A 24,300-nucleotide genomic window follows, 5' to 3' on the forward strand; every position below is an offset into this window, starting at 1 on the left:
TACACATGAGGAATTTGAAGCACAGAAAAGTTGTTCAGGGTAACCCAATTGATAAGTAATGGGTTGAGATTTAAAGTCCAACTCAAAAACCTGAGTCCTTAATCATTATAATGGACTGCTTTTAATGCTACTGTGGAACATTTTGTACGATTATGCGAAAAAATATGCTCACATTTTGTTCTGTGGACTGTGGGCACTGTCTTCTTGCTGTAATTGCCTCAGAACCTATTCCCAGTACTGAAGCTCTAAACTACTTACTGATTTTAAATTGTATAGGCTGAAGCAAGGACTATAGCACCGTGGTGGCAGGAAGTACTGGGATGGGAGAAGGAATGTGGACATTTGTTTTTTTGAGACTGAATCTCACTTTGTCACCCAGCCTAGAGTGCAGTGGTGCAATCTCGGCTCACTGCAGCCTCCACCTTCCGGGTTCAAGTAATTCTCCTGCCTCAGTCTCCCTAGTAGCTGGGATTACAGGCGCCCCCCACCAACCCAGCTAATTTTTTGTATTTTTAGTAGAGACGGAATTTCGTCATGTTGTCCAGGATGGTCTTGATCTCTTGACCTCGTGATCTGCCTGCCTTGGCCTCCCAAAGTGCTGGGATTACATGTGTGAGGCACTGCGCCCAGCCAGTTTTTTTTTTTTTTTAAGTAGGTTCTAATTTTTAGACCTGTTTTAGATGAATGGCAAATTTGAGCAGAAAGTACAGAGAGTTTCTACATACCTGTTGCCCCTGCACATCCACAGTCTCCACCACAGCATCGTGCACTGGAGTGGGCATTGAGTTTTATGAGAGTGAAAAAGGCTAAGAATGTAGGCTGACTAGTGAAAGCAGAAGGAAGCCCAAGTGCAACATTTAATTCCCCTTTCTTTTTCCCTTTGCTGTTTTTATTGTTAATACCACAGACCTTATGTTGCCTTGGACCAGCTTTAGTGTGAGGTGAGAATTAGAGAAGTGGTCTGGATGGTGATTGGTTTCCGACAACTGCAAACGTAGGAAAGGAAAGAACCTACAGTAGGAAAGCTGAGCAGCAGTGAGAAAGGAAGGAATCCTGTGGTTAATAAACTGTCTAGCTAGCCCTTTTGGTATATGAGGAAATGTTTCAGCCATTTATATTTGTGGAAGAATGTTCCACTTGGAATTGCTGGCTTCTGATTTGAGCATCCTTTTTGTTTGTAAACCATTAGTCCAATTTTGGGTTATTATGCGTTGTGTAGAATTAATTTCAAGTTTTTTCTTTTTTTTCCTTAAAGTTCATATGAGAGATCCTAATAATCAACTTCACGTAATTAAAAATTTGAAGATAGCAGTAAGCAACATTGTCACCCAGCCACCTCAGCCTGGAGCCATCCGGAAGCTTTTGAATGATGTTGTTTCTGGCAGTCAGCCTGCAGAAGGATTAGTAGCTAATGTGATTACAGCAGGAGATTATGACCTTAACATCAGTGGTATGTAACAAGGTTTATTATTATTTGAGTGAAATTTCCTTTGGTTAGGAAAAGCAATTCTCTGACTTGGGAGATCATTCAACATATATTTAAGAGCTTACTAAGTGCTAGAGCCTGAGAATACAATGTTGAAAACATCCTAGGAACTTTGCATATTTATTTTATTACAGGACCTAAAGTAGTTTCTAGAACATATGCATAATAAATATTTGTTGAATGAAAGAACTAACAGTAAATTAAAAAAAATTCTTTTGTGACATAAGTAATACATAAAAAGCACTAAGTTTAATGTATTTTTATTTTGCTTGGGGTGTTAAGTGAAGGAAATGCTTATAAAATATGTGTAAATATGTAGTCTTTTGTGAGTATGTCTTTAACTTGAATGGTAAATGTTTTCATAACAAGATTGGTAGGTAAAATAGTATATATACATATGTATTTTATTCTATTTTATTAATTTTTTTGAGATAGAATCTTGCTCTGTTGCCCAGGCTGAAGTGCAGTGGCGTGATCTCAGCTCACTGCAACCTCTGCCTTCCAGGTTCAAGCGATTCTCCTGCCTCAGCCTCTGAGTAGCTGGGACTACAGGTGCATGACACAACACCTGGCCAATTTTTTGTATTTTTAGTAGAGACAGGGTTTCACTATTTTAGCCAGGATGGTCTTGATATCCTGACCTCGTGATCTGCCTGCCTCAGCCTTCCAAAGTGCTGGGATTACAGACATGAGCCACCATGCCTGGCCATGTATTTTATTTTTTAAATGAAATTTCTATAAAGATGGGGGTCTCATTATATTCCCCAGGCTGGTGTTGAACTCTTGACCTCAAGTGATCCTTCTGCCTAGCCTCCCAAAGTGCTGAGGTTACAGGTATCAGCCGCTGTTCCTGACCTGAAATTATATATTAATATCTAAAGTGGCTTAGCAGTATTTGGTTTAACTGTTTTTAATATTAATAGACATGAGGTAGATATTTTAAAGGGAAAATATTCGAAGTACATCAGTTTAGCATATTTTAGCAGTCTTTTTTTTTTTTTTTTAGACAGTCTTGCTCTGTCACCAGGCTGGAGTGCAGTGGCGCAATCTCAGCTCACTGCAACCTCTGCCTCCTGGGTTCAAGCGATTCTTCCGCCTCAGCCTGCCAAGTAGGTGGGACCACAGGCGCGTGCCACCACGCCCGGCTAATTTTTTTGTATTTTTAGTAGAGACGGGGTTTCACCGTGTTGGCCAGGATGATCTTGATCTCTTGACCTCATGATCCGCCCGCCTTGGCCTCCCAAAGTGCTGGGATTACAGGCGTGAGCCATTGCGCTTGGCCTCAGCAGTCTAATGAAATAATTTTTCTAGGCCAGAATAGTTTATAATCTAATACTTTAAGCAGCCAGGGTGGTGGCTCACGCCTGTAATCCCAGCACTTTGGGAGGCCAGGGCGGGCGGATCACGGGAGGTCAGGAGCTTGAGACCAGCCTGGCCAATGTAGTGAAACCCCATCTCTACTAAAAATACAAAAATTAGCTGGGCATGGTGGCCTGTGCCTATAATCCCACCTACTTGGGAGACTGAGGCAGGTGAATCGCTTGAAACTGGGAGGCAGAGATTGCAGTGAGCTGAGATCACGGCACAGCACTCCAGCCTGGGCAACAGAGCAAGACTCTGCTTCAAAAAGAAAAAAAAAAGATTTTCCTAAACATATGCAGAGAATTTGAAACGGATATATTTTAGGTCACCAAGTTAGTTGTTTGTACTCGTATAGTTTAAAATATTTGTAGAATTATTTTAAGTGTCCTATAATTTTTTTTTCTTTCTTTGCTTTTAGTTTTAATTCCAGCAAAGTGGGTCAACTTGATAATTTTAAGTTGAGAATGTTATGGTTATCTTTAACAATCAAAAGAATTTGAATTTCAGTATATAGTACATAGTTGGGCAGTTCTTAGCATATGTTTTCAACATGAAGCAAAAATTTGGGTATTTCTTGAAGAAAGAAGTATAATTTGAACTATTATTTTCCTCTCATCAGTATTGTAGTGTGAAAAGCAATGTATCAAATGGCGGAGTGTCCAACTTTTTATACTATCGTAGTCATTAGTTAATTGGATAACTTGAATAAGTCACATATTGTTTCCTTTTATTTTTATTTATAGTATTTTTGGACAGGGTCTCACTCTGTCGCCCAGGCTGGAGTGCAGTGGTGCTATCACAGTTTACTGCAGCCTCGACCTCCCTAGGTTCAGGTGATCCTCTCACCTCAGCCTATCAACCATGCCAGGCTAATATGTTTTTTTAAAAGAGACAAGGGCTCTGTCACCCAAACTGGAGTGTAGTGGTGTAATCATTGCTCATTGCAGCCTCGAACTCCTGGACTTATGCTATCTTCCCACCTACGCTTCTCAAGTAACTAGGACTACAGCTGCACAACACCATGCTTGGCCAATTTTTAAGTTTTTTTGTAGAGACGGAGTTTCACTATGTTCAAGTGGTCCTCTCACCCTGGTCTCTCTGAGTGTCGGGATTACAGGCATAAGGGGTCATGCCCAGCTGAGTCATTTAGTGTTTCTGAGACTCTGTTTCCATCTCTGAAAACAGGAGTTTGGCTGGATTTTTTTTTTTTTTTTTAGATGAAGTCTCACTCTGTCGCCCAGGCTGGAGTGTGGTGGTATGATCTTGGCTCACTGAAACCTCCACCTTTGGTTTCAAGAGATTCTCTTGCCTCTGCCTCCCAAGTAGCTGAGATTATAGGTGCCTACCACCAGGCCTGGCTGATTTTTGTATTTTTAGTAGAGATGGTTTCATCATGTTGGCCAGGCTGGTTTCCAACTCCTGACCTCAAGTGATCTGCCCACCTTGGCCTCCCAAAGTGCTGGGATTATAGACGTGAACCACCATCCTCAGCCTGGCTGGATTCTTTCTTAAGTCCTCTTGTAGACCTTTATCTGTGATTCTGTTTTACAGGATCTTAATAATTTTGTTAGTCATGCAACAAATATTTATTGATTTCCTGCTGTATGCTTTGTATTGAGATACAGAGATGAACAAAACATGCTTTAATAAGCTTATAATCTGGTAGGGAGACAAACGTATTAATGTAATCATTCTACGTTCTAATTTATAATACATTAATATCACAATACATTGTAATAGAGCTATGGCATGTCTGGTATGCCAAAAGTGCTAAAGGGGCACAGAGAGGGATGGCCTATCATATTTAAAAAACAAAAGTATGAAAGCTCTTCCGGTCCTAGGCGCTTCAGGAACCGCGGCTTAGGTGCAGACATGGCCAAGTCTAAGAACCACACCACACACAACCAGTCCCGAAAATGGCACAGAAATGATATCAAGAAACCCCGATCACAAAGATACGAATCTCTTAAGGGGGTGGACCCCAAGTTCCTGAGGAACATGCACTTTGCCAAGAAGCACAACAAGAAGGGCCTAAAGAAGATGCCGGCCAACAATGCCAAGGCCATGAGTGCACGTGCCGAGGCCATCAAGGCCCTTGTAAAGCCCAAGGAGGTTAAGCCCAAGATCCCAAAGGGTGTCAGCCGCAAGCTCGATCGACTTGCCTACATTGCCCACCCCAGGCTTGGGAAGCGTGCTCGTGCTCGCATTGCCAAGGGGCTCAGGCTCTGCCGGCCAAAGGTCAAGGCCAAGGCCAAGGATCAAACCAAGGCCCAGGCTGCAGTTCCAGCTTCAGTTCCAGCTCAGGCTCCCAAAGGTGCCCAGGCCCCTACAAAGGCTTCAGAGTAGATATCTCTATCTGCCAACATGAGAACAGAAGAACTGGTGCAACCCCCCGGGGCTGCCATCTGCATGGGGCTGGGGTCCTTCTGTGCTATTAGTACAAATAAACCTGAGGCAGGAAAAAAAAAAACAACAAAAAAAACACAAAAGTATGAAAAACAAAAACCAAAAAAACACAAAAATATCTTTTTCTTTTATATTTATTTATTTATTTTTCTTATTTATTCATGATTTATTTATTTATTTTGAGAGAGTTTTGCTCTTGTTGCCCAGGCTAGAGTGCAATGGCATGATCTTGGCTCACTGCAACCTCTGCCTTCTGATTTCAAGCAATTCTCCTGCCCTAGCCTCCTGAAGTAGCTGGGATTGCAGGAGCCCACCACCACGCTTGGCTAATTTTTTGTATTTTTAGTAGAGATGGAATTTCACCACGTTGGCCAGGCTGGTCTCGAACTCCAGACCAGGTGATCCACCTATCTCAGCTTCCCAAAGTGCTGGGATTACAGGTGTCAGTCACCATGCCCAGCCAATTTTTGTATTTTTAGTAGAGATGGGGTTTTTGCCAAGTTGACCATGCTGGTCTAGAACTCCTGACCTCAAGTGATCTGCTTGCTTTGGCCTCCCAAAGTGCTGGGATTATAGGCATGAGTGACTGGGTCCACCCATTTGCTATGTTGCCTAGGCTGGTCTCAAACCCCTAGCCTCAAGCACTCCTCCCACCTCTCAAGGTGCTGAGATGAGAGGAATGAGCTCAAATGCTGAGCTCAAAAGTATGTTTTTCATGCTGCAAATATTTTGCTAGCCTCCAAAGCCCATGTACCTGTTACTTTTAAAAAATTTATCAAGGCCAGGCATAGTTGCTCAGGTCTGTAATCCCAGCACTTTGGGAAGCTTAGGCTGGGAGGATCACTTGAGGCCAGGAGTTCAAGTCCAGCCTGGACAACATATTGAGACTTCATCTGAACAAAAACTTTTTAAAAAAACTAGCTAGTAGCAGGGCACAGTGGCTCTCAGTCAGAACTTTGGGAGGCCGAGATGGGTGAATCACTTGAGGTCAGGAGTTGAAGACCAGCCTGGTCAAGACAGTGAAACCCTCTCTCTACTAAAAATACAAAAATTAGCCAGCGGCTGGCACTTGTAGTCCCAACTACTCAGAAGGCTAAAGCAGGAGAATCACTTGAACTCTAGAGGCAGAGGTCGAAGTCAGCCAAGATCACACCACTGCACTCCAGCCTGGGCCACAGAGTGAGACTGTGTCAAAAAAAAAAATTAGTCGGGTGTGGTGGTGTATACCTGTAGTCCCAGCTACTCGGGAATCTGAAGTGAGAAGATCGCTTGAGTCTGGAAGGTCAAGGGTACAAAAAAACGTGTGATTGCCACAAAAGGTGATTGTGCCACTGCACTCCAACCTGGGTGACAGAGCGAGACTCTGCCTCAAAAGAAAAAAAAAAATTATCAAAATGATATGTGTACGTAGACATAATGATAAAAAGACTTAATAAGAAAAAAACAAAAGTGATCTCTTTGGGTATTGATTATGTGCTTCTAAGTAATATTTTTCTTTTTTTTCTTTTTTATTTTTTGAGATGGAGTTTCACTCTTGTTACCCAGGCTGGAGTGCAGTGGCGTGATCTCGGCTCACTGCAACCTCTGCCTCCTGGGTTCAAGCATTTCTCCGGCCTCAGCCTCCCGAGTAGCTGGGACTACAGGCGCGCGCCACCATGCCCAGCTAATTTTTTGTATTTTTAGTAGAGACGGGGTTTCACCTTGTTGACCAGGATGGTCTTGATCTCTTGACCTCGTGATCCACCTGCCTCAGCCTCCCAAAGTGCTGGGATTATAGGCTTGAGCCACTGCGCCCAGCCCTAAGTAGTATTTTTATATGGCTGTCTATGGCATAATAAGTTTTAAATTTAAATAAATTTTATTTATTGACCTCTTATTATGATTGGTAAGGATTTAGCTTAATTACTCCCCATCCTTTTCCCTCCATCTCATAGTTTTTGGTTAATATTCACTGCTTATAATATGGCTAAATGTTGTTCACTTCTTCACTGCTTAACCAATTATTGGGCTTTCTGATAGAGGCTTGTGTGTTTTCAGGAGTTAGTAATTGTCTTTTTAAAAACATCTTGCTGCTGGGCTCCTCGGTGGCTTGTGCCTGTAATCTCAACACTTTAGAAGGCTGAGGCAGGCAGATCACCTGAGGTTAGGAGTTTGAGACCAGCCTGGCTAACATGGTGAAACCCCGTTTCTACTAAAAATATAGAAAATTAGCTGGGCATGCACCTGTAATCCCAGCTACTTGGGAGACTGAGGCAGGAGAATCGCTTCAACCCAGGAGGCAGAGGTTGCAGTGAGCCAAGATCTCGCTATTGCACTTCAGCTTGGGCAGCAGGAGTGAAACACCATCTCAAAAAAAAAAAAATTTTGTTCAGTTCTTTGTGTCTGTTGCAAGTCTCTCAAACTTTGAAAGAATTTTCTGCTTGAGAGATTTGTCAGATAACCCATTTATCAAGAGCTCCTTCCAGGAATCTCTCTTGTTGCTGCATATATTCTCATTACTGATAATATCATTCCTATATGGTAAAAACTGGTCCTGGGGGGACAAAAAATCTTAGGTATTAAAATGGTTTGTGGCTCTCCAAAGGGTCAACCTGCATAAATAGATACACATACAATTGTGGTGTTATTTAAAAAAAAAAATACTTCGGTTGGGGGAAAGGATTGATTAGAAGAAAGTTCTAAAAACACAGAGAATATAATGGAATGGAATAAAAGCTGGAAAATAGTGTTTAGTCTTCTGTTGGACTGGTTGTTGTGCAAGGCCCACTCCACAGCTGTCATCCTAAGGATTTCCTTCCCTCCACTTCTCTGTAGTATTTCATTCATATATTTTTTGGGTGTATTTTCTTGATATGGTAAAGGACATCTCTAGTAGCTTCCTGAGAAAGGGTGTATGGAAAATAAAATTTTTGAGGAATAAATGTTGGAAAATGTTCTTATTTTATATACTTGATTGATGGTTTGACTGTGTACATTGTTAGTTATCATTTTCTTCAGAATTGATCCACTTTTTTTTAGCTTTAAGCATTGCTTTTAAAAAGCTGGAAGCCATTATACGTATTAACCCTATCCCTCCAACTTTTAGAAGTTTTGGCGGTCTTTATCCCTGCTATTTTGAAATTTCATCTTGAGGGTTATAACTCCTTTTTCACTTACTCTTACTGAGCAGCTTCTTTTGACAGTCTGGTCGTTCACTCTTTAGACCTGAGAGGCTGTCTTGTATTCTTTCTTTGTTAATTTCTCCCCCATTGTTTTCTTTGTTATTTCTGGAACTATTGTTAGTTGGATGTAGAACTTCCTGAGTTGATCCTCTAAGGTTCTTGTCTTTTTTTCTAAAATTGTCTATCTCTGTCTTTTTGTTTTACTTTCTAGGTATGAATATCCTTGACTTTATCTTCTGACCGTTCTATTGAAGTTTTAATGTTTGCTGTCTTTTTTGTTTGTTTTTGAAGTTACTGTTCTCTAGATTTTCCTTTTTTGTGCCATGCTATTCTTGTTTAATGTTATAGTATCTTAACTGTGAAGATAGTAGTAAATTGTTGTTGGCTAATTGTTTTTTTTTTAAGTTTTCTTCTATCCTGTGCCTTTTTTTTCATTCATATTATTTTTGTTTTTATCTTTATTTCATGTTGGACAACTTACCTCAAATATTTGGTAACACCTGGCATTATTTTCTGTTTCAAATTGAGGCATTAAAACCCTGACTGAGGCTGGGCATGGTGGCTCACGCCTGTAATCTCAGCACTTTGGGAGGCCGAGGCAGGCGGATCACCTGAGGTCAGGAGTTCAAGATCAGCCTGGCCAACATGGTGAAACCCTGTCTTTTTTAAAACACAAAAACAAAAACAAAAACAAAAACCCTGACTGAGTATAAGAAAGCATATCAATTAGTAGACTTTATTGGTACGGCTATGAGGAGGCTTAAGGGTTGCCCAATTTTTATCATGTATAGTTTTTTTTTTAATTGTATTTTAGGTTTTGGGGTACATGTGAAGAACATGCAAAATTGTTGCATAGGTACACATGTGGCAATGTGATTTGCTGCCTTCCTCCCCTTCACCTATATCTGGCATTTCTCCTCATGCTATCTCTCCCCACCTTCCCACCCTCTGCTGTCCCTCCCCTATTTCCCCTCAACAGACCCCAGTGTGTAGTGCTCCCTTCCCTGTGTCCGTGTGTTCTCATTGTTCAACACCTGCCTGTGAGTGAGAACATGTGGTGTTTGATTTTCTGTTCTTGTGTCAGTTTGCTGAGAATGATGGTTTCCAGGTTCATCCATGTCCCTACAAAGGACACGAACTCATCGTTTTTGATGGCTGCATAATATTCCATGGTATATATGTGCCACATTTTCCCTGTCCAGTCTGTCATCGATGGGCATTTGGGTTGGTTCCAGGTCTTTGCTATTGTAAACAGTGCTGCAGTGAACATTCGTGTGCATGTGTCCTTATAGTAGAACAATTTATAATCCTTTGGATATATACCCAGTAATGGGATTGCTGGGTCAAATGGAATTTCTATTTCTAGGTCCTTGAGGAATCGCCACACTGTCTTCCACAATGGTTGAACTAATTTACACTCCCACCAACAGTGTAAAAGTGTTCTATTTCTCCACATTCTCTCCAGCATCTGTTGTCTCCAGATTTTTTAACGATCGCCATTCTAACTGGCGTGAGATGGTATCTCAATGTAGTTTTGATTTGCATTTCTCTAATGACCAGTGATGATGAGCATTTTTTCATATGTTTGTTGGCCTCGTGTATGTCTTCTTTTGTAAAGTGTCTGTTCATATCCTTTGCCCACTTTTGAATGGGCTTGTTTGTTTTTTTCTTGTAAATCTGTTTTAGTTCTTTGTAAATTCTGGATATCAGCCCTTTGTCAGATGGGTAAACTGCAAAAATTTTTTCCCATTCTGTTGGTTGCTGAATCACTCTAATGACCGTTTCTTTTGCCGTGCAGAAGCTGTGGAGTTTGATTAGGTCCCATTTGTCTATTTTGACTTTTGTTGCCAATGCTTTTGGTGTTATGTATAGTTTTTTTTCTTTGAGCTATTTAGTTTATCCAGAGAAGGATTCTCAAATCTGCTCTCTGGCTTTCTGTATCCTGATGAGCCTTTTTTTCTATTAAAGTGGTTTGGCAGATAATTTGTAGGAACAATGTAGTTATGATTTGGTTGTAAGAAATTGTTTTATCTAATTATATTACTTGCATTCTCAGGTCCCTGCCAACATCTCCTCATATGAGAGGATTGATTACTATTTGCATTTAAAAACAGGTGGAGGCAGTTACTATAGCTGAACTCTTCAGGCAGATTCACAAAAAATGTTATTATTATTATTATTATTTATATTTTTAGTAGAGACAGGGTTTCATGATGTTGGCCAGGCTGGTCCTGAACTCCTGGACTCAAGTGATCTGCCTGCCTCGGCCTCCCAGAATGCTGGGGTTACAGGTGTGAGCCACCACTGCTGGTGATTATTATTTTTAAAACTAGAAATGGGGTCTCACTATGTTGCCCAGGCTGGTCTTGAACTCCTGGGCTCAAGTAGGATAAACCACACACCTGAAGAAAACAGTGTTTCTTAGCTTCTTTCCCTTCTACTGTAAGGCACCTCCTTGGGCTGCATCTTATTTAAAAGGAAGGAAGACCATATTACCCTTCCTTACCAAAACTACATTCTGAATATACTTTTTTTTTTTTTTTTTTGAGGTAGGGTCTCATGTCACCCAGGCTGTAGTGCAGTGGCTTCATCTTGGCTCACTGTAACCTCTGCCTCTTGGTCTCAAGCAACCCTCCTACCTCAGCCTCCCAAGTAGCGGGGACTACAGATGTGGGCCACCATGCCTGGTTAATTTTGCATTTTTTGTAGAGACGGGGTTTTCTCATGTTGCCCAGGCTGGTCTTGAACTCCTGGGCTCAAGTGATCTGCCTGCTTCAGCCTCCCAAAGTGCTGAAATTACAGGTGTTAGCCACTGAACATGAGCAGAAAAATTCAGTAGGAAAACGTAGTTGCTATTTCAATTCCAAAGAAAGAACATGTAGAGATAGAAAGGGGTATGAGGAAAATAGTGATTTTTATTCCAAGATAAGTGCAAGGAAATTTGTTTTTTTCTTTTTTGTTTGTTTATATTGAGACTGGGTCTCACTCTGTCACCCAGGCTGGAGTGCAGTGGTGCCATCTTGGCTCACTGCAGCTTTGACCTCCTGGGTTCAAGTGATCCTCCCACCTCAGCCTCCTCAGTAGACAGTACTACAGGCTCCTATCACCACTCCCGACTAATTTTTGTACTTTTTATAGAGAATGGGTTTGCCATGTTTCCCAGGCTGGTCTCTAACTCCTGCAGTCAAGCGATCCCTCCGCCTCAGCCTCCCAAAGTGTTGGGATTACAGGCATGAGCCACCACACCCAGCCACAAGCCACCAGTCACTGCTAGTATTTAGAAAGTTATTTCAATTTAAGAGTATGTCTGTGTATGTTTGTACATGTATGTCTTTTACTTTTTAATTTATTTTTAGTTATGTGTACATTAACATAATTTCAAAGTCAAAACTATAAAGCAAGATACAGAGGTTTGTCCTTTATTCGTGTCCCCTGTTCTTTTTTTTCCCTCACATAGACCTTACTTTATTTAAAACACAATAAAAGTCTAATTACAGTTACTCTTTTAGTATTTTTATGATGAACATTAAGAAAAAATGACAGTTTTGGGTTACATTCTTCTTTTGTCTTAAAGAGGGAGAAGCACTCATATAATACAGTTTGCAAAAGGTCTTTTGAGTAATTAGGGGTAACAACTGTGATAAATTTGATTTCATTCAATTTTCAGGCAGTAAGACAGTGCCATAAACATTTGGAATTTCCCCTTCATTTCTTCCTCTAAATATATATGTAATTGGATAATTTTATCCTGAGAGTAAAACCAGATACAAGAAAATCAAAGAGTAATAAATGAAATATTTAATCACATTCCTTTTCCAGAAAGTGAGATGAGAAAGCTACATTATACACTGCTAAAGACTCCGAGGCTGTCAATGTGGATTAGAGGCGGTTCTGAGAGTCAAATGTCAAAGATCTCTTTATTCACAGGACTTAGTAGATCCCTCTCCTTTCTTATCTCTCTTCTTTCTCTTCTCTCTTGTGTAGATAATTAAATGTTAGTAGATTTATTCTTCTATTACTTCTCTTTTAAACTATAAGCAAATATAGCCGTGGCTTTCATATTTTCTTCTTTACTTGCACATTTGCACAAAAATGCATACTTTTTTGCTGTCATCTTTTTTTTTTTTTTTTGAGACGGAGTCTTGCTCTGTCACACAGGCTTGAGTGCAGTGGCATACTCTTGGCTCACTGCAACCTCCACCTCCCAGGTTCAAGCAATTCTGCTGCCTCAGCCTTCTGAGTAGCTGGGATTACAGATGCACACCACCATGCCCTGCTAATTTTTCTGTTTTTAGTAGAGATGGAGTTTCACCATCTTGGCCAGGCTGGTCTTGAGCTTGTGATGGCCAGGCTGGTCCTGACCTCATGATCCGCCCGCCTTGGGCTCCCAAAGTGCTAGGATTACAGGCATGAGCCACTGCGCCCAGCCAGAATACTTTTTTCCCTAACTGGGACAGCACTTCATTGTAATATGTAGAGATTTTCTCCTTTTTTTTACAGCTGCTATTGTATCTTCTTAATGGATAGGTCATAATTTATTTATGCGTCATTAGAATGCTGGGACTACAGATGTGCACTACCACACCCTGCTAATTTTTTGTATTTTTTTTTAGTAGAGGTGGGGTTTCACCATGTTGCCTACGTGGTCTCAAACTCCTGAGCTCAAGCGATCTGCCCGCCTCAGCCTCCCAAAGTGCTAGGATTACAGGCATGAGCCACTGCCCCAGTCCTAATTCCTCTTTTATAAGAATGAACATGAAATTGTTATAGTAGTAAATCTCCTAATTAGACGGTATAGAATATATGGGTCATTCTCATGAGACATTTGTTGTTCATCATGAACTATTGTTCATCAGTTTTCTCCTGATGAACACGTGTGTTTTCTAGTCGGTTTTTTTTTTTTTTAATTTTTTTTTTTTAAAGACGGGGTTTCACCATATTGGTCAGGTTGGTCTAGAACTCCTGACCTCAGGTGATCCGCCCGCCTCACCCTTCCAAAGTGCTGGGATTACAGGCGTGAGCCACTGTGCCTGGCGTTTTCTAGTCTTTCAGTGTCATTACAGATAGTGTTGCTAAGAAGAACTATTTTGGAAGATATGCTTTGTTTATCCAGAACTTTCCACCCTCACCATGAAACAAACCCAGTTTCATATGACTATAATTTATCTGTTATTTGTTCAATTCAAGAAACATTGAAGCAACAAAGTAAATAGAAAAAGTAATTTAAAAAGGTGGAGATAGTAATTTCCTTATATATGTGGAAATCCCTTTTTATTTAACCAAAATTTTCATTACGTATTCTTTGTTTTCTCATTGGTACTAAATATATATTAAATTTCAGGTAAAGACTAATTTTGATGAGTTGGGGAGAAGGGTATATGTTACTGGTGGGCAACAAGTTGGTTTCCTATTGTTAAGACAGATGCTAGTGTGTCATTTATTCTCCAATTTTTGCCATTTTTCATATAGATCATAATGTTTTCTGGGAATGTTTTTCCTCTTTTATTTTGTTTTTATTTTGTATTTTTTGAGACAGGGTCCTACTTCTGTTGCCCAGGCTGGAGTGCAATGGTGCATTCTCATCTGACTGCAGCCTTGACTTCTGGACTCAGGTGATCAGCTCATCTCAGCCTCTTGAGTAACTGGGACTACAGGCACACACCACAATACCTGGCTAATTTTTTGTATTTTTTTTTTCAGTAGAGATGGGGTTTCGCCACGTGTCCCAGGCTGGTCTGAAACTTTGGGACTCACACTGTCCACTTGCCTCAGCCTCCCAAAGTGTTAGGATTGTTTTTTTCTTTTCTTTTATTTTCTTTTGAGACAGAGTCTCACTCTACCACCCAGGCCGGAGTGCCGTAGCGTTATCTCAGCTCACTGCGACCTTCACCTCGCAGGTTCAAGTGATTTTCCTGCCTCGCCTCCCAAGTACCTGGGATTGCAGACATGTGCCACCATGCTTGGCTAATTTTTGTATTTTTAATAGAAATGGGGTTTCTTTTTTTTTTTTTTTATTTTTTTTATTTTTTTATTTTTTTTGAAATGGGGTTTCAAAAAATGGGTTTTTTTTTCTTTCTCTCTTTCTTTCTTCCTTTTTTTTTTTTCCAAAATAAATAAAAAAGAAATGGGGTTTCACCATATTGGCCAGGTTGGTCTCAAACTCCTGACCTCAAGTGATCTGCCTGCCTTGGCTCCCTAAAGTGCTGGGATTACAAGTGTGAGCCACCGCACCCAGCCTCCAAAGTGTTAGGATTATAGGCATGAGACACCATGCCCTGCCTATTTCCTCTTCTGTAACAGTGAACATGAAATTGTGATAGTAGTTGCTCTCCACTCAGACTATATGTAACATATGGGTCATTCTCTAGAGGCATTTGCTGGAGTTCAAATTTTTGTATATTTGACACCAGATTAGAATGCTATTTGGTTAAAATGAATGACTTTTTCTTCAGCCCTTTCAGTTATTTAATAGAGTGTTATAATGTAAGCAGAAATAATACATTTACTGTTTTCTTTTTTATTTATTATTTTTATTTTTCTTGCATTCTGTGCTGCTTTTATTTTATGAAAAAGCTAATTTCAAATCTACATTAAGCTAAGTTGAAGACAAAGTCTTAGTGAAGAAGGCCTGGTGGTCTCGTTTACAGAAATGGCCAGTGTCATCTTTGGCCTTTAAATTTCAGGAAGCGCACTTCAAATGGCTTTGCATTTGCATGTTTTAGCGCTAGAGCGTAGGAATAGACTCTGGCATCCACTGTAACATGTTCTTCAGCTACCAGAGCATTAAGTCTCTGCAGTAGATCATTCTTGGGTAAAGAAATGACTTTCACAAATTCTCCATACCCTGGCTTTGGTTTGGGCCTTAGGTTTTCGGCATCGTCTCCGTTAATGGTTACTGTCACAATGTGTGTGGTACAGTTCGTCAAGCCTGGGTCCATACAGACAGCTGGAGAACATTCGGCAACATCTCCTTTGTAGCCAGTTTCTTCCTCAAGCTCCCGAAGAGCAGCTGCTTCTGGGGTTTCACCATCATCTATGAGAACTGCAGGGAACTCTATGCAGTAGCCGCCCATGGGTGGTCGGAACTGTTTCACCAGAACGATACACTCGTAGTGAAGTGTTCTCTGTAGCACAGGGATGACCGCTACACCATCAGCAATCTGTTCTTTCCTGGTCGTACGTTTCACTGATTCCCAAGTTCTAGTTTTACCAGTAGGATCCATGTATGTTGTTTTTTCAAGCTTGACCCGTTTTCCTTCTGAAATTAACTCCTCTGAAATAATATGCTGTTTGCCATTCTGAGAAGGCTCTGTTGGTTCTTGGCTCTCCATTTTCAAACTAGTTTTTATCGCCCTCTGGTGAGAAATTCACCTTTCCGGGTCAACGTGCGTCTAGGGCGAAGGCGGAGTCGTAAACTTCTTAAAATTCCTTTCTCAACACTTCAGTAATTCCTCTTTCGAGACTAAAGCTCTTTTTGTGTGCGTGCATGCTGAGTGTATGCCCTGGGATTCTCCTTTGCTTCACATTTGCTGTTTTCAGTGGTTAAGATGAAAGCAAAAGGAATATAAAGTTTGATAGCATAAATAGCTAGGAATGGAGTCTTTTTAGTAAAACTGTGATATACAACTGTGATAATCTGCTTAAAACCTAGTGAAACCACTAAGTTTACATAAGTTCAAATAAAAAGAACAGTTGTGATATAAAATGCTTGATGGAACAAGAGTTGACTTTTTAAGAATTACATTATGTACAGTTATAGAAAAAATGAAAATACACTTCTTTGTATTTGATTATAAGGTAAGTATGCTTTGAAATTTCATTTAAAGAGGCTTTGTTATTGTCATTCAAGTAATCAAATTACAAAATAAGATTTATCAGCCATACCACCATTTACATTTTGAGCTAGATAATTCTTTATTGTGGGGGCTGTCTTGTATTGTGAGATGTTGTGCATTATTCCTGACCTTTTCGATGCCAGTAACATAACCCACCTACCCCAGAAGTGATAACCAAAAATATCTTCACACATTGCTAGATGTTTCCTAGGGGTCAAAATCATGCTGAGTTGAGAACTTCTATGCTAAGTGTTATTTCTGAAAAGGATCTACTTATGGCAGTGTAACTAGTGGCAGGGTCACAGAACTTGAGTTCTAAAGAAATAATCTTTTTACTCATGTAAGTAATATTCAGAACATTAATAGGTAAGTATGTTGTGGGAGCATTAGGTTTGGGAATAATTCAGTTTTAGTTTTGCAAATATATATATACTCCCAGGAATATATGAATATATTCTTCTGTGAATATATTCTTGTGAATGGCTGAAAAGGTATGTGTACATACATACATAGTTTATTATTACTATTTTTGAGATGGAGTCTCGCTCTGTCACCTAGGCTGGAGTGCGGCTATGTGATCTTGGCTCACTGCAACCTCCACCTCCCGGGTTCAAGCAATTCTGCTGCCTCAGTCTCCCAAGTAGCTGGGATTACAGGCGTGTGCCACCACACCCGGCTAATTTTGGTATTTTTAGTAGAGACGGGGTTTCGCCATGTTGGCCAGGCTGGTCTCGAACTTCTGACCTCAGGTGATCCACCTGCCTCTGCCTTCCAAAGTACTGGGATTACAGGCGTGAGCCACCACGCTAGGCCCTATGCACAGTTTATATATACACACACGTACAGGTGAAAAATGCTTCTTTGCTGTTATAAATTATTTTTTATACCTTTTAGGAGTATAGACTTGAAATTTTTGTCTGTTGTAAACTGATGCTATTGAGAAATTTTAACTGTTTTGTATATTGTTAATTTTAGCCACTACTCCATGGTTTGAGTCTTATAGAGAAACCTTTCTTCAGTCAATGCCAGCATCGGATCATGAATTTCTGAACCACTATTTAGCATGTATCCTTTGACATTTATGTTCTCCTAAAATCAAATATTATGGAAATTATTAATCTCAGAAATAGTTAATGAAGGCAAAATTGTTAAGGACATGGAGAATAGAGAAATTATTTTTTACTGATTGATGATGCATTGAGTTTTAGTTATTATTTTGTTAAATGGCCTCCTAATTAGAGGACTGCTTTAACAATTTTTTAACCGATTTAGTTTTTGGTTATAAAATAAGACTACAGAGAGCTTACTTATTTTTCTTTAGCCTCTAGCATGATTATTTCATGCTTAATAAGTTTTTTAGTCATTTTAGAAAGAAAATGTAAACAAAGTTAACTGCTTTTGTTGATTGCCTCAGAATTGACTGCTTATCCTGAGATGCATTAAAAATTAAATTTTACAGGCTGGGCGTGGTGGCTCACGCTTGGTAATCCCAGCACTTTGGGAGGCCCAGGCAGGCGGATCATGAGGTCAGGAGTTCGAGACCAGCCTGACCAACATGGTGAAACCCTGCTTCTACTAAAAATATGAAAAATTAGCTGGGCGTGGTGGCAGGCGCCTGTAATCCCAGCTACTGGGGAGGCTGAGGCAGGAGAATCACTTGAACAGGAGGCGGAGGTTGTGGTGAGTGAAGATTGTGCCATTGCACTCCAGCTTGGGCAACAAGAGCAAAACTCTGTCTCAAAAAAAATTGCATATTTTTGGTAATTTTTTAATGGATATTCTTTTTTGATGATTGTGGCTTAGTTTTTTTAATGAGGTTACCAACAAAAGTTAAGAGGTAGGGTGGAGTTTGTAACTGCAGCAAGATAGAATGGACAGGAGCAAGATTCAGCAGAATTCATTCTGTTGAAGTTGTACAGTTGTCCATTTTTATTTTTATGGGTTTTCTTACATGTTAATGGCCTAAAAAACTGTCAACAAAAAAATCTGTAGAATTATCTGGAGTGCGGAATTATTTGGAGTGTTGGAGAAATTATTTTGTGCTTGCAGTGAAAATCTGTGAAATTGTGTTTGGTTTTTTTTAGCTGAGAAAATATTGCCAGGTGAGGTGGCTCATGCCTGTAATCCTAGCACTTTGGGGGGCCAAGGAGGGCAAATTACCTGAGGTCAGGAATTCAATACCAGCCTGGCCAACATGGTGAAACTCAGTCTCTACTAAAAATACAAAAAATTAGCCAGATGCAGTGGCACATACCTGTAATCCCAGCTATTCTGGAGGCTGAGGCAAGAGAATTGCTTGAACCTGGGAGGTGGTGGCTGCGGTGAGCCGAGATCACGCCACTGTATTCCAGCCTAGGCTACAGAGGGAGACTTAGTCTGAAAAAAAAAAAAAGAAAGAAAGTATCTCTTTAAAGTTAATCTCAATAGGACAATATTTATCATTAAGTAATAAGCGATAATTACCTTAATACGGTTTGCAAGGTATGTTGGTAGCGTCATCTAGTGAAGCTGAACCTGTGGAACAGTTTTCAAAGTTGTCACAAGAACAGCATCGAATTCAGCACAACAGTGATTATTCCTACCCCAAGTGGTTTATACCAAATACACTTAAATATTATGTACTTTTACATGATGTAAGTGCAGGAGACGAACAGAGGTAAGTTTTTTTTTTAATTTTAAATTTTTCCAGTTAAATGATTTAACATTAATTTGGAGATAGCTTGTGTATGTTTTAGATTTATTTTTGATACAAGAACGTAAAAGTTTAATGTGAACTTTATTATTAATAAAGCATTTCAGTTTATGTTTTATTCTGGCATTATATTCAACAGCCACGTTATTTTATGTTAGATTTTTTTTTGTTTTGAGACGGAGTCTCACTTTGTTGCCAGGCTGGAGTGCAGTGGCACGATCTTGGCTCACTGCAATCTCCGCCTCCTGGGTTCAAGCGATTCCCCACCTCAGCCTCTGCAGTAGCTGGTACTACAGGCGTGCACTACCATGCCTAGCTAATTTCTTATATTTTAGTAGAGATGGGTTTCACCATGTTGTCCAGGTTGGTCTCAATCTCCTGACCTCGTGATCTGCCCACCTCAGCTTCCCGAAGTTCTGGGATTTTTCTGGTGAGCTACTGCACCCAGCTTTTTTTTTTTTTTTAGCTGAAGTTTAGCTCTGTCACCCAGGCTGGAGTGCAGTGGTGCAATCTTGGTTCACTGCAGCCTCTGCCTCCCTAGTTCCAGCAATTCTCCTGCCTCAGCTTCCCAGATAGCTGGGATTACATGCACACACCACCATGCTTGGGTAATTTTGTATTTTTTTAAATTTTTCTAAGTTTTATATTTTTAGTAGAGGTGGGGTTTCATCATGTTGGCCAGGTTGCTCTCGAACTCCTGACCTCAGGTGATCCGCCTGCCTTGGCCTCCCCAAGTGGTAGGATTACAGGCGTGAACCACTGTGCCTGGCTTTATGTTAGATTTCATATGCTTACCCAAACTTTCTTTTTAATGTATAATTCTTATACAGTCTACACAGAAACACTTGTCATTTTACAACTGTAGGTCTTAGATGTTATTTCTGGTTTTATATAAAATTATTTCTCTTTCTCTGTTCTTTTCTGCTTCTTAGTTTTCCTCTCAGTCTTCACTGCCTATCTTTCTTATAGGTACTTTTTTTTCCACTGTCTACTCTCTTGTGACTTAATATTTGTTACTTTATATTTGTAGCCTTGATATTTTTCATAGACTTAGAAACATTCAAACATTTAATTTTTATGTTCCCTTTAATATTCATCATTTGTTGTTTGCAGTAGTTCTTTTATATTCAGGATATGTGAATAGATTGTCTTTAAAAATAAATTCTTGAAAAATAAGATAAACACAGTAATTTTACTTGTATGGCTTTGGAGCTTATTTTTGCTTTTGGTTCAAGATGTGGAGCAAATTAATGTTTTGTCTCAAAAGTATTCTGATGCCTCAGTGCCATTGAAGAAATACAATTTAATACTCATTACCTGCCGTCGTTCTGAGCATGGACCACCATCTTTTTATTAAATTTTCTTCTGTAGAAGCAAATGATTACTCTGAAGATTACTAATCTTTAGAATGTTTTGAAATGTCTGTAGTTCATTGATAAAGTGTACCATATTAATAGAAAAAATGTGAAATGACTGTAGAATTAGTTTCTGTCAATTGAATTTGGAGTGTATCTTCCATATTGAGTGGTTGTAACTAGGATATTTAGGTAGTAATTCAAGTATTAAATCAATGGTTCTTAGGTTTAGCAGTATCATTAGTAACATGACCAGGAGTTTGCTTTATTATCCTTGAGTATGTGTACACTTACACATATATTTTCATCTGTATTTATACAGATTTTCTGTAACTATTTTACTTATCCAGCCATAATTTTTTAATGCATAATATGATTTTGTTGTTGGCTAAGCTTCTTGCTTACATAGTATTAGCATTTGCATTTGAATGTGCTTTAAGGTTTTCCAGGTTTTTTTTTCCTTGTTTTTTCTCCTTTTTTTTTTTTTTTGAGATGGAGGTCTCAATCTATTGCCTAGGCTAGAGTGCAGTGTGCAGTCATGGCTTACTGCAGTCTTGACCTCCTTGACTCAAGCAGTCTTCCCATCTCAGCCTTCTGGGCAGCTGGGACCATAGGTGTGTGCCACTATGCCTGGTTAATTTTATTTTTGGTAGAGATGGGATTTCCCTGTGTTGCCTAGGATTGTCTCTAACTCCTGACTTCAAGAGATCTTCCCACTTCAGCCTTCCAAAGTTCTGGGATTACAGGTGTGAGCCACTACACCAGGTAAAAACACTTGTTTTATTTACACACCAGGTTAAAACACTTGTTTTATTTACTGTAGTCCCCCGACAATGTAGTCTGACCACTAGAGCTCTCTCTTTGAATAATGCAGAGGAGTATCTTGCAGAATTTTATTCCACGGAACACACTGATATCTCTGCTTTAAGGTGGTATCTGAGCTAGCTGAATTTCAGTTGGGATTATGATTTTTGTTTTAGCTTTTAGGTTATTCTATCCTAATTTTCTGTTCTGCCTTTTTTGGGGATTAGTGTTATTTTTGCACTACTTTAGTATCTATTATTGCCTAAAACCTGCTCCTTTTTTACTCCAGATTTTTTTCTATTTTTTATTTTAGAGCTGAATCAATTTATGAAGAAATGAAACAGAAATATGGAACTCAGGGTTGCTATTTACTTAAAATTAATTCTCGAACATCTAATCGAGCATCAGATGAACAGATACCAGATCCTTGGAGTCAGTATCTCCAGAAAAATAGTATTCAAAACCAGGTATATGTAAAAAATAAAATGAAGCAAACCACGAAAGTTACATTTCAGTTTTTACGTTTTGGTTTAACTAGTATAACTATTAATGTTAATTGTGTGGAATCTGGTCAGTTTTGATCTATCAGGGGTGAGCTCTTAGATCAGTGGTTTAAAAGCTGGTTTTAACCAACTGCAGTAACCCCTTATGTATACTCTTTTCAGGTATGTAATATCAGTGTGAATTGTTCTTGGCCTTTTTTTTCTTTCTTTTTTTTTTTTTTGAGGCAGAGTCTTGCTCTGTTGCCCAGGCTGGAGTGCAGTGGCACAATCTTGGCTCACTGCAACCTCAGCTTCCTCAGATTTAAGCGATTCTCCTGTCTCAGCTTCCCAAGTAGTTGGGATTACAGGCACGCGCCACCATGCCTGGCTAATTTTTGTATTTTTAGTAGAGGTGGCGTTTCACCATATTGGCCAGGCTGGTCTCCAACTCCTGACCTCAAGTGATTTGGCTGCCTTGGCTTCCCAAAGTGTTGGAATTATAGGTGTGAACCACTGCACCTGGCCTGATCTTTTTCTTTTAAAACTGAATTACATGTTAAGAATTGAATTACATAGGCTAGACAGGTGCAGAATAGAATTTCTGACTTGTCCATTTAATTCATTATGAATGCCTACAGTCAGTTCTTTATTATCTACATACTCTGGGGTTGACCCCTACATTTTTTTTTTTTTTTGAAACAGAGCCTTGCTCTGTCAGCAAGGCTGAAGTGCAGTGGCACAGTCTCAGCTCATTGCAACCTCTGCCTTCTGGGTTCAACTGATTCTTCTCTCTCAGCTTCCTAGTAACTGGGATTACAGGCACCCACCACCCACCAGCATGCCTGGCTAAGTTATTTTTTTGGAGATGAAGTCTCACTCTGTTGTGCAGGCTGGGGTGCAGAGGCACTATCTTGGCTCACTGAAACCTCCGCCTCCTGGGTTCAAGCAGTTCTCCTGTCTCAGCCTTCCAAGTAGCACACTGTCACACTTGGCTAATTTTTGTATTTTTAGTAGAGACAGGGTTTCACCGTATTGGTCAGGCTGGTCTCAAACTCCTGACCTCAGGTGGTCCACCTGCCTTGGCCTCCCAAAATGGTAGGATTATAGGCATGAGCCATCATGCCCAGCCTCCCTCCTACCTTTTCAGAATGCTTTTATAACCACCTTTGGGAGCTCCTACTTTTTAGGTGGGTGGGCATTTCCCTTTAACTTTCCCGTGAGTTCTAGAATAGGATTAATTGTCCTGGTTGGCCTAAACTGATGGGTGTTTGATGTTTTGTCAGACTTCTGAGGTACAGTAGTATGCCACTTGGTAGTAGTCAAATGTCAAGTTCCTAGGCTTAGTTCAGATAACAGTCACTTTTTGTTTAGAAGATTTTTTTTTTTAATAAAACTCTGTCACCCAGGCCTTAGCCTCCCAAGTGCTGTGATTACAAGCGTGAGCCACCCTGCCAGCCTAGAAAAAAATTTTTTTGAGACAGAGTCTCCCTCTGTCACCCAGGTTCGAGTGCAGTGGTACAATCTCGGCTCACTGCAACCTCTGCCTCCCGGATTCAAGCGATTCTCCTGCCTCAGATTCCTGAGTAGCTGGGATTACAGGCGCCTGCCACCATGCCTGGCTAATTTTTGTATTTTTAGTAGAGATGGGGTTTCACCGTGTTGGCCAGATTGATCTCAAACTCCTGACCTCAATTGGTCCCCCTGGCCCAGCCTCCCAAAGTGCACCATACCTGACCATAAATTCTTTTTCTTTTTATTTATTTATTTATTTGAGACAGAGTCTTGCTCTGTTGCCCAGGTTGGAGTGCAGTGGTGCGGTCTTGGCTCACTGCAACCTCTGCCTCCTGGATTCAAGCAATTCTCCGGCCTTGGCCTCTCGAGTAGCTGGGATTACAGGCATCCACCACCATGCCTGGCTAATTTTTATATTTTTAGTAGATATGGGGTTTCACCATGTTGGCCAGGCTGGTCTTGAACTCCTGACCTCAAATGATCCACCCACCTTGGCCTCCCAAAGTGCACGTGCCTGGCCCAGAAATTTTTTATTTTTTATTTATTTATTTTTTTTGATATGGAGTCTCGCTCTTGTCATTCAGGCTGGAGTGCAGTGGCACAATCTCGGCTCACTGCAACCTCTGCCTCCTGGGTTCAAGTGATTCTCCTGCCTCAGCCTCCCCAGTAGCAGGAATTACAGGCACCCGCTGCCACACCATGCTAAGTTTTTTGTATTTTTAGTATAGACGGGGTTTCACCATGTTGGTCAGGCTGGTCTCAAACTCCTGACCTCTTGATCCACCCACCTCGGCCTCTCATAGTGCTGGGATTACAGGCATGAAACACTGTGCCTGGCCCAGAAATTCTTAAGTAAATGGAAAATATATTTGTTCAGTTAAACTACCTTATGTACTCTTTTTGTGACATTTTAAAAATATCATTTATAAAGCTTATGTAATTTTCGATCTTCTAATACAAGTATTGTTTGCGCTGTTTATTTGCTTTATTTTTAGCTCAGAAATGGAATCTTTAGATGTAGTGCTATCCTGATATTTTAATGGCTTTAATATTGAGGTGATTACTGACGTTCTTTAAGATAATGCTGGGTAAAAGTCTCTAAGCAAAGAAGTACCAACTGGATATGAAGGAACTTTATTTTAGGGCCATTCTAAGAATAAGATCTGTACTGAAAAAATTTACTTTAGAGTTTAGTTACTTAAGGT

General features: G+C 40.1%; 3 protein-coding genes across 6 annotated transcripts in view; 2 read left to right on the forward strand and 1 right to left on the reverse strand.

The window, feature by feature from the left end:
* The window catches only part of TRAPPC8 (trafficking protein particle complex subunit 8), a 112,112-nt gene that overhangs the window by 10,957 nt on the left and 76,855 nt on the right, over positions 1 to 24,300 (forward strand). For 3 of the 4 annotated variants that reach the window (XM_021670014.2, XM_021670016.2, XM_021670015.2), the window contains exons 2-5: positions 1,256 to 1,450; positions 17,226 to 17,315; positions 18,732 to 18,906; positions 21,415 to 21,568. In XM_021670014.2, the coding sequence (XP_021525689.2) occupies positions 1,256 to 1,450; positions 17,226 to 17,315; positions 18,732 to 18,906; positions 21,415 to 21,568 (614 nt within the window). Of the gene's footprint in view, positions 1 to 1,255; positions 1,451 to 17,225; positions 17,316 to 18,731; positions 18,907 to 21,414; positions 21,569 to 24,300 lie in introns of those variants that run through there. The other variant, XM_064379312.1, reaches the window with a different exon arrangement.
* On the forward strand, positions 3,118 to 7,235 carry LOC105713502 (large ribosomal subunit protein eL29-like). Its single transcript, XM_064378984.1, has one exon. The coding sequence runs from the start codon at positions 4,598 to 4,600 to the stop codon at positions 5,192 to 5,194; it is 597 nt and encodes a 198-aa protein (XP_064235054.1). The 5' UTR covers positions 3,118 to 4,597; the 3' UTR covers positions 5,195 to 7,235.
* LOC105713501 (ADP-sugar pyrophosphatase-like) lies at positions 14,950 to 15,751 on the reverse strand. The gene has a single exon (XM_064378985.1). The coding sequence runs from the start codon at positions 15,744 to 15,746 to the stop codon at positions 15,075 to 15,077; it is 672 nt and encodes a 223-aa protein (XP_064235055.1). The 5' UTR covers positions 15,747 to 15,751; the 3' UTR covers positions 14,950 to 15,074.

This window comes from Aotus nancymaae, unplaced genomic scaffold (assembly GCF_030222135.1).
Source record: "Aotus nancymaae isolate 86718 unplaced genomic scaffold, 86718_ANA_hifiasm-v0.15.2.pri h1tg000020l, whole genome shotgun sequence".
NCBI lineage: Eukaryota > Metazoa > Chordata > Mammalia > Primates > Aotidae > Aotus > Aotus nancymaae.

Excerpts from the sequence above, each read along its gene's own strand:
- LOC105713502 (XM_064378984.1), top strand. The coding sequence starts at position 4,598 with ATGTCTGGTATGCCAAAAGTGCTAAAGGGGCACAGAGAGGGATGGCCT.
- LOC105713501 (XM_064378985.1), bottom strand. The coding sequence starts at position 15,746 with ATGGAGAGCCAAGAACCAACAGAGCCTTCTCAGAATGGCAAACAGCAT.